Source organism: Neofelis nebulosa, chromosome 7 (genome assembly GCF_028018385.1).
Source record: "Neofelis nebulosa isolate mNeoNeb1 chromosome 7, mNeoNeb1.pri, whole genome shotgun sequence".
In the NCBI taxonomy this organism is placed as follows: Eukaryota; Metazoa; Chordata; class Mammalia; order Carnivora; family Felidae; genus Neofelis; species Neofelis nebulosa.
In genome coordinates this window covers 60,788,168-60,798,516 of record NC_080788.1, presented here as the reverse complement: position 1 = coordinate 60,798,516, position 10,349 = coordinate 60,788,168, and the positions used below count along the sequence as shown (strand labels likewise).

Sequence of the window (10,349 nt, the reverse complement as noted above, 5' to 3'; positions counted from 1 at the left end):
GGAAGATAAGGATTCACTAGTAACTTATTTGGGTACAAAAAGCTTGCAAAATAAAGTTGGTTTCCTACCTTGCATCATATACCAAAATGAATTCCAGATGAATCAAAACTCTAAATGTAAAAAATTAAATCCTAAAAGTACTGAAAGGAAAGATAAGACACTTACTTTTAAGTCAGCCTGGGGAATGCCTTTTAAAATATAACACAAACCCCAGAAGCCATAAAGAAAAAATAGATAAATTTCATTCCTTATAATTTTGTTAGTTGGAAAAACTCATAAACAAAGTTAGGAGAGCCTGGGTGGCTCATTTGTTTGAACATCTGACTTTTGGTTTTGGCTAAGATCATGATCTCACGGTTTGTGAGTTCGAGCCCTGTGTCAGGCTCCACACTGATAGTGCAGAGTCTGCTTGGAATTCTCTGTTTCCCTCTCTCTCTGTTCCTCCTCCCTTCACTCTCTCTTTCTATCAAAATAAATAAACTTAAAAAATTAATATAAACGAAGTTAGAATATATGAACAATGACCTGGGAGAACTGGGAGAATGTTAGAACAATGAACTGGGAGAAATGTTTGAAACTTGTACCACAAAGTGTTACTTTCCTTAATGTAAAAGGTATCATCCTGTCAAGATGATCAATAAGTCAAGAACAACAAACCAATAGAAAAATGGATGAAGGATATGATGGACCATTCACAAAAAAGGAAATTCAAATGTCTCTCTTAAATACATAAAAATATGTCCACCCTTATTTAATATAAATGCAAAATAAAACTACCCTAGGATATCATTTCTTTCACCTATCAGATTGGCAAAGATAAAATAGTTTGACAACTTTCTGAGTTAGTGATGGTGTGGGAAAGTGTTATTCTCTTATAATCCTAGTAAGAATGTAAATTGATTCAGCTTTATAGAGGGAAATTAAATAATATCTACCAAAACCTTAAGTGTCTATATTTTTGAGTCAGCTATTTCACTTCTACATATTCTAATGCAAATAACCAAACATGTAAAATGAAATTTATAGAAATATATTGATTGTACTGGTAGTTACAATAGCAAGATATCAGAAACTATATAAACGTCCATAAATAAGGTACTAGATAGATAAATTATATTCAATAGACAACCATGCAAATGTGAAAAAGAATAAACTGGCTCTACATGAATTAATATGGAACCATCTCCAAGTTATACCATTAAATGCAAAAAGCAAGGTGTGACTAGTATACTAGCTTTGCATAAATGGTGTGGGGGGAGAATATATATGAATTTGTGTTTATGTAGAATATTTCTGGAAAGCTATTGCTTTGGTGTAGGGCAATTCAGTGCCTGGGTGTAAGGCTTTCTGTATACCCTTTAGTGTAAGAAATAAGCCCACTGACCCAGTCAAAGGAGGGAGAGGAGACTCGGAGCACAGTGAAGGGAGGCTTTAATCAACATTCTTGCAAGAGGGGTGTCTGATGGACAGGCACACTAGGGTGGTTACAGCAGGCAATTTATCTCCTACCATGCAAGTCCCTCCCCTGATTCCTCATTGGCTGAGTACAAGAGAGGTTACAGCCTTACCGGGAAGTCGCCTATGCCCATGTAAGGCAAAAAGTAGTTTAATGGGAGCAAAGGTACGTTTCTTGAGATGATGCAGACCTCAGTTATTTGGCGCATGCTCATTGCAAAGCCCGTGAAAAATAAGCTCCTGAAATGGAGAGAGTAAGGAGAACCAGGAAGTCAGGTATCTAAGGGTTTGGGACTCCAGTGTATATGTGTGTGTGTGTGTGTGTGCGCGCGCGCCAGCTGGAGAGGGAGTGATACATATTTCCAATAGGTTGTAAACCTATTGTTAGCTAGACAGCACAGCTTTTATTTGGTATTTCTGAATATGAATCATCTCACTTCTCACATTTAGTATCTTTATACCACAACAATGTATTGTAATTATTTGAAAAATAACAAAAACTTGCAAGAGAAAGAAAAGGCTGTTTTCTTTCCAAAAGACAGACTGAAAGACTGTTTTCACCACAGTGAGTCCTCTGGCTCTGGGAGGGCAATGGGGGAGTCAAGGGCTGGTATCCCTTTTTGGATTTGTTTCACTTTTGGTACTAATAGAGATAATCTCTCCTGATACAATTCCCTGGGAACTCCACAAACACCCACTTTCTGGCAGTATTTCAGTTGGGGCATTTTGGGGGAGCCTGTGACATATTGCTATGTTTTGGTTGAGCTGGGGAAAGGAGAATGGGAGATGCGAGGAAGATGGAGGCATGAGTGACCAGAAAGTTCAGTCCTGCTTCCCACTACATCCACACCTTTCAACTTCCCAGCCTCTGGCAGAAAAACAAAGTGGCCAGTGTATACCCAAGAAGGATTCATTTATTCATTCATGATACAAACATTTATTGAACATTATTGTTCATCAGGAACTGTAATAAAAACTGGTAATAAATACAGTAATAAATTAGATAGATGTGTTCTTACCAACAAGGAGCTTATATTCCAGCAGAAGGAAACAGTATTAAGTGCTTATACTGTTAATTATTTGCTTGCCATTGTGATAACTGCTATAATGGAAAAGTTTCAAGTTCTATGACCTAGGTGTGGAGGTCCAGGGAGGTTTCCCTGACAAAGCAAATTTAAGCCGGGAAACAGGAAAGATAGCTAGGCAATGGGGAAAGGGGTGGGACGGTATAGGAGGAAAGAGAACAGCATATGCAAAAGCCCTAAGGGAAGGAGCAATCAAAGGAAGGTCAAGGGACTGGATGGAGCAAAGCCTGTGATGAGAAGTAAGGCAAGGGCTGAATTTTGCAGAGTTGAGTTAAGGATTTTGAATTTTATCCTCAGAGTTCTGGGAAGATAACAAATGGGACTTTAAGCAATGGAGTAACAATCACATTAGCATTTCTTAAAATACCACTCTGGGGCTCCTAGGTGGCTCAGTCAGTTAAGCTTCCTGACTTCAGCTCAAGTCATTATCTCACAGTTCACAATTTCAAGCCCCTGCTTAAGATTCTGTCTCCCTCTCTTTCTGCCCCTCCCCTGCTTGCACTGTCTCTCTCTCTCTCAAAAATAAATAAAATTATTTTTAAAATGGATTTAAAAAATAAAATACCACGCTGGCTGGGGGCCAAAGTGGAAAAGAGAGGACCAGTAAGAGTCTGCCATAATGATTTAAGTGAGAGATGATGGTGGCCTGGTCAGGGGAGTGATGGTGAACATAGAGGTGGACTGATTTGACAGAAATGCAGGACATGAAATTGGTAAGACACACTAATGGTTGGGTTACGGGGGGCAAGGAAGAAAAGATATTCAACAGGACTCCTACTTTCAAATAAATTAATGATGCTGGTACATTGCTTTACAAAGCATTTTTACATACATTATCTCATATGATCTGAAACTTCAATTGTGTAAACTAAGGAAGAGATCATTATTCCTGTTTTATTGGTGAGGAAACAGGTCCAGGGAGTAAACATATTTATTTTAATGAGTGAATTAATGAGTAAATCAATTAACATACTGCCTCCTTCCAGAAAGAATTTAAGATGACTAACAGTGAAACATGATGTTTCAGAAAAGCATATATTGTGGTGCCTGACTGGCTCAGTTGGTAGAACATGTGACTCTTGATCTTAGAGTTGTGAGTTCAAGCCCCACATTGGCATGAAACTTACTAAAAAAAAAAAAAAAAGAACTTAGGGGTGTAAGGGTTAAATTGTAGTGTAGGGCTAATGCTTAGCTTGAAAAATAACAGCTTTGTGTTGACACTGAAGGTTAAGAGATAACAGCCTTGCTTTGCTCTGGTAAACTATGCCTCATACTCTTGTAAATTAAGCTTCACCAATTAAGGAAACAAAAGTTCAAAGAAAAGAGCATCAGAGGCAGGGTCAAGGAGATCCACTGGTTGCAACTTAGAGGCAGAAAGTCTAAAGTAAACACCTCATTAGGCAACTGTTTCTAACTCATCTGGAAACTGTTTCTTTGTTCTGTTCCCAGGTGATGATAAAACGATGTGATCGGTTATAAAAACTCTGTACCCTGGCTGTTCGAGGCCGCACTCTTATCAAGAGTGTTGGTCCCAATAGGTCGGCCTTGCCTCTCATTGTAATAAACTTTGTTGTGACTGTCACTGGTGCCCGTAGCATTCTGTTTCAGGAGTCGTGTGGGTGCAACATTGGCACTTGCCTGTCTCAACTGGTGGAGCATCTGACTCTCAATCTCAGGGTCATGAGTTTAAGCCCCCATGTTGGCCATGTAGCCTACTTAAAAAAAAGAACATATATTGGGGTACCTGGGTGGCTCAGTCAGTTATACCTCTGACTTTTAAAACACTTTTTTAAAAAGTCTTTATTTATTTACTTTGAGAGACAGAAAGAGTACAAGCTGGGAAGGGGCAGAGAGAGAGGAAGAATCCCAAGCAGGTTCTGTGCTGACAGCATGTAGGCTGCTTAGGATTCTTTCTCTCCATCTCTCTCTGCCCCTCCCCTGCTGTCTCCCTCTCTCTTTCTCTTGAATAAATAAATAAACCTTAAAAGAAGAGCATATATTAAAATGATGCAAAAGATGAATAGAGATGGAGATAAAATAGCAAAAATGAGACTAAAAATGCACATTACAATCTATCTGTAAACATGGTGTCCACACACTAGAAGTTTATCTCTGAGCCTCCCAGGATCTGATTTCCCAAGATTTCACAGTTTGTGGTAAAGACTGGACTCAAACATAGGTCAGGTCCAGCTCAGGTCCCATACATACATTCGACTTCATTATTAGCCTATAATCCAAACTACCACTAGGAAGTTCTCTCTATTCAGGCTTCTTTTAATACCTCTCAAGGATTTCTGCTTCTAGATAGAGCAAACTAGTTTGATACTATAGCCCCTGTTGATAATAACCAGAAAAACTGAATAAAATATTTCACATATCTGCCTGAAGGCATCAAGGCATCAAGGATTTGAGGGATCAAGATCTCATGGAGAAGAGAAGCACAGAGAGGTAAGCCTGACAGAGTGTCACTTTTCCCTTTAGGACATTTGCTGATTCACAATTGGTGGATGACAGCCTGAGAATCTGAGCAGATCTTCTGGCAATCTCGCAGGGCTGGAGGATATAAATTGGAGTTCCAGGGCCACCAGGATGAAGGGCTTCAATAAATACCCCATTTTCAATCAGGACCCCTGAAGGACTCTACTCCAGGAATAAAGGTAATAGGAAATAGACCAACACTTACAAAGACTGAAACCCAGTTTTGCTTGTTTGTTTTTAGGCACTCAATTAATGGAGATTTTTATTCCTGCTGACATTGTTATGGATGCTATTATTGTTTATCTAATAAAGTTGTAAATGTTGAAACAGTATAGGATGGTTAAAATTTTTTTTATTGTGGTAGAAAACGCATACCATAAAATTTATCATCTTAATCATTTTTAAGTATACAATTCAGTATTGTTAAGTATGTTTACATTGTTGTGAAAGAGATCTCCAAAACCTTTTCATCTTGCAGAATTGAAACTTGAACTCCCTCATACTCCCTCCCCTCAGGCTCTGGTAAGTATCATTCTACTTTCTATATCATTAATTTGACTAATTTAGATACTTCATGTAAGTGGAATCATACAGTATTTATCCCTTTATGACTGGCTTATTTCACTTAACATAATGTCCTCAAGGTTCATCCATGTTGTAGCATGTGACAGGATTCCCTTCCCTTTTAGGGCTGAATATTTCATTGTATGTATATACCAAATTTTGATTATCCATTCATCCTATGATGGACATTTGGGTTGCTTCTTCCTCCTGGCTATTGTGAATAGTGCTGTGGATATGGGTGTGCAAGTACCTCTTTGAGACCCTGCATTCAATTCTTTTGAAAATATACCCACAGTGGGATTGCTGGATCATATGGTAGTTCTATTTTAAACTTTTTGAGTAACTGCCATACTGTTTTCCAAAGTGGTTGCATCATTTTACAATCCTACCAAAAACTTCTCAATTCCCACCAATGCTTGTTATTTTCTGTTTGTTTGTTTTTTTTTAAATAGCCATCCTAATGGATGTAATGTAATATCTCAATGTAGAGGGTTTTTTTGAAAAATAAAAAGTTGACACACATTAGTTTCGGGTGTGCAACATAGGGATTAGACAAGTCTTCACATTATGCTATGCTCACCACAAGTGTAGTTACCCATCTGTCACTATATGACGCTATTACAGTACCATTGACTATATTCCCTATGCTGTGCCTTTTATTCCCATGACTTATTCATTCCATAACTGGAAGCCTGTACCTCCCACTCCCCTTCACCCATTTTACCCACTTCTCCACTCCCTCCCCTCTGGGAACCATTAGTCTGTTTTCTGTGGGTCTGTCTCTTTTGTCTGTTTGTTCTTAGATTCCACATACAAGTGAAATCACATAGAATTTGTCTTTCTCTATATGTCTTATTTCACTAAACAAACAAACATAGGGGTTCATATGTTTTTGAACTAGTGTTTTCATTTTCTTTGGTTAAATAACCAGTAGTAGACTGGGTTGTGTGGTATTTCTACTTTAATATCTCAGTGTAGTTTTGATTTGCATTTTTCTCATGATTAGTGATATTGAGCATCTTTTTATGTGCTTTTTTTGGCCATTTGTATAGTGTCTTTGGAGAGACATCTATTCAAATCCTTTGCCTTGTTTGCCTTGTTACTGCTCTATCCTTGGGCCTAGAATATTCAACACATAGGTACTCAATAAATGTTAAATGAATAGTTGAAAGACAACCTTGACATTCAAGGAAGACCTTAGCTCAAAGGAATGCTCTCTTGGGAGTTGTAAGCCTCTGTGACAGGCCAGGATGGAGAACTATTTGTCCTTTAAGTGCTTCTGAAATCACATGAAGTCTGCTCAGCTCCGCAAAATAGAATCAACTTTAAGCACTGACATTTCAGGCAAAGACCATGATCCAAGACTTAAAGGGAACAGATGCCTGCAGGTGATCGCTGTCCAAACTCCTTAGACTGCCTGCCTGAAGCTCTTCATCCCTTGGCTCTAGACTCATTTTTTCCTGCTACTTCCCACCTCTCACCCTTATCTCTAGCTATCAGAATGACTTGCAGTTCCTGACTGCTTTACTCCATTCCAACCCCTTTGACTCCTTGTCTGTTAGATTTTAGCTTAAATGCCACTCCCCTCCAGGAAGCCTTCATTAATTCACAATCCCAAGATTGGACAAGTTGCCTCTCCTTATGTACCCATAACACCTTGCACTCACTCCAATGGTGGTTATCACCACTCTGTGTTAGAACCTCCTGTCCATTTTTCATTTTCCACATGCTTAGACTTGAGCTCCTTGAGGGCAGACCCTGGTCCTTCTTGTGTCCTCAGTGCCTAGCTCAGGACCTGGCCCCTATAGAAACTCTGAATATTTGTCGAGTGGAAGAGTTAATGAATGTACTGTTAAAATCAAGATTCCTGAAAGAGTCTGAGGGTGTGGTAGTTGAAAAGTACTTCAGAGGTCACTGTCTCTGTAAGATGTTCCCATCCACAATGTTTTCCTGAAACCATTTTTCATGATTGTTAGGCAACAACTACAGAATGAAATAATTATATGTTACTTCCAGGTCCCTGCTGTTAGGGTTCTCCTGGTTCTCTGCCTACTCTTTAATAGGGCCATCAACCTACTATGCAATTCTCACCACACCCTCTTCTCTCCCTCTGGTCAGTTACACTTACCATTTTGTTTATATATAATAGAAGTATTTATTTAATGTGTGTGCATTTAATATATGCCCAAAACAGCTGTCTTAGTCATGTAGCAGTGCCTGGAGGGCAGGTGCATCATGCCTTTCTCCATCCCAAATTTGGCACGGTGCCATGAGAAAGCAGGTGCATCTGAGAGGAGATAATTATTGGAGTGGCTTTGTGTTCACAAGGAGGATACATACGAGCTATAGCCATTATAAGGGTCTGAGAGTACTTCATTTCCTACCAAAAATCTACTTCACTGCATCATCAGCTGGCGTTTTCTCTGGAACCACAGTCATTCCAGGTCCATCCAGCACCACAATGCACTGGCGGATTTTGAGCCAAGAGGCTGGAACTTTTAGGATTGAGGGACATCTTGGATGTGATATGGAAAGGGATTCAAAGGAAGGCCAAATGAGAGATCTCATTTTCCCCCAAGATACAAAGAGGTAGTATGTAGAAACATTTACAGGAGTTGGTTTTCCTAACTAGATCATGACGGACACACTATCTGTAAGTACCTTACTTACCTGTTGACATGTTTGTTTTCTGTAGCCCCACCACAACCAATAGAATGTAAGCTCCATGGGGGCAGAACCTTTGCTTTGTTTACTGTCTTCTCTCCTATACTCAGAACAGCAGCTGGCACATACTAGGCACTCAGAAATTCACCCTTGAATGGGCTCAGGTGTTAAAACAATAGGACACTCCCAGCATCCAGAGAATAGGTAGGGGTTGCTGGAGGGAAAGTGATGACTACATGGGTGCAAAGGACTGAAATTTATTGGGACTAGGACATTAGCCACTGCAGTGACAAAATGACAGTGAGCTGCTCAGTCAGTCTTCTGAGGGGGCAGTAAGTCATGGTCAAGTCCAACCACTGCCCTCAGACATTTGAGTGTTATCTCACAACTCTGGATTGGACACCATAGACTCTCTGGTCTCTGATAAGACTCCTTGGGAGCTGTGCAAATGGTCCAGGGGACTATCCATTGCTGACATCTCCTCTGTTGCTTACTTCGGAACCCCTACAAAGCTCCTGTTGTGGAATGGCACAGCTTGCATTTGAACTTGCTCCTTCTCCTGAAGCTTAAAATCTGTGCATTCACTCATTGTTCCAAAATTTATAACCTCAAGTCTACATAGACATTCCTGTAACCCTTGATGTCCTTAAACTTGTTGCTCCTCAGATTTGCTTGGATCTGCCTTTGGCCACTCTTGAAGGGGACAGTCTCTAGGGTGATGCTGGCCCTGTGTTGAGGTTTGAGGACTCCAATGCTGTAGCATAGAAAACAGAATGTTAGAAAATCATACCCAATATGATAACTCCAAAGCTCTTTCCACTCAGCAACCAGGGCTTTTCTTTCATCGTGTTTTCAGAGACTGGCCTTGGCACCTGTCACCAGAAAGAAGGATAGTGATAACCCCAAGACAAGATGGAAGTGAAGGCTGAATACCCCCAGAACTCACAGAACTCTCTGCTGTTTCTTGAAGAGACCACTTCCTTCCACAGTCAGCACACAATCTGCAACATGCTCTGAGAGGGGGTTTGAAAACAGCACCTGTATGGAGAGTGGCTGATTCACAATGGCAGCTCCTAAAACCTAAACAGAGAAATCCAGGGAAGAGGAAGGGAACAGAAAATTAATCTCATTCCCCAATTCACTAAACCCTTGATTGGGCCCACTTCAACAGGAAGATGACTTGTATCTTCAGTGTCTGTTAATGCTTTCTATTATAGTCGCTGGAAATTTTTCCTTGTAGAGTTCTACTATATGTAAGACTAGGACTTTAAAATCTTTCTTACTGTTTCCTTTCTTTTCCATAATCCCCAATTTATTATGACTGAAATATCATCATACTGGGGAGTTTCTGTGCTGATGGCATTTTATAGGTCACTTTTTCTGTTATGAATTCAAGAATGTTAGCTGTGCAATTGTGTAAGCAATTGCTCCTTAGATGTATTTCCTGAAGAGCTGGACTTCTGTGACCCAGGTTTTTCCAATTATGGGTTAAAACCAACTCGATGGATTGTTGTTAATGTTTTTAAAGAATGAAATAGAAGAAAATATTAGTGTATATCACACAAGATATTGTTACGTAAAACTTTGTTTCATTTATACATGCATAGATGTTTGTACAAAATATTTTACATCCCTCAACCCAGCATATGGAAAAGTCTGATAAATTGGAGTCTCTAGTGATGTTTCCTCTGCTCCAAGGATTTCATCCAAGTGTAAACTAATCAATCTCAAGGATTCTCATGCATAATTTGAGTGGATAGAATCTTCTTTGGCACTTTTTTATTGCACTTCCACTCCATCCCTTTTCTTCTTCTTAACATAACTGGCTCATTTCTTTTCACACCAGTGTGTGAGTGAAAAGCAATGGGACATTCAAGGCTGTAGACAGATGTAAGCAAACCTGGAAACCCTCCCTAAAACAGACTCCCGTGGCTGGACTTGCCAGACACACCCCACCATGGGGCCCCACAGGCCCACTTGGCAGGGTCTAGGAGGCTGCTTGGCCTTGGGGAGATAGCACTGGAAGAGATCCATGAAGTCTTCCCACTCAGAGGACCACAGAATGTCACAGCAGGCAGTGTCCTCAGAGGCCAGCTAGTCTAA

General features: G+C 39.9%; 2 protein-coding genes across 3 annotated transcripts in view; one reads left to right on the top strand and one right to left on the bottom strand.

Annotated features, from left to right (window-relative positions):
• Positions 1–9,811, top strand: part of CCNDBP1 (cyclin D1 binding protein 1) — a 45,292-nt gene extending 35,481 nt beyond the window's left edge. Inside the window, exons 12-14 of the transcript XR_009264192.1 lie at positions 5,022–5,197; positions 5,497–5,540; positions 9,103–9,811. The gene's annotated coding sequence lies outside the window, so the exon portion shown is untranslated. The remainder of the gene's footprint in view (positions 1–5,021; positions 5,198–5,496; positions 5,541–9,102) is intronic.
• The window catches only part of TGM5 (transglutaminase 5), a 30,855-nt gene continuing 28,993 nt past the window's right edge, over positions 8,488–10,349 (bottom strand). For both annotated transcript variants that reach the window (XM_058737992.1, XM_058737993.1), the window contains 2 exons: positions 9,193–9,326; positions 8,488–9,000 (listed from right to left, as the gene is read on the bottom strand). In XM_058737992.1, coding sequence (XP_058593975.1) covers positions 8,847–9,000; positions 9,193–9,326 — 288 coding nt within the window. In that variant the 3' untranslated portion in view covers positions 8,488–8,846. The remainder of the gene's footprint in view (positions 9,001–9,192; positions 9,327–10,349) is intronic.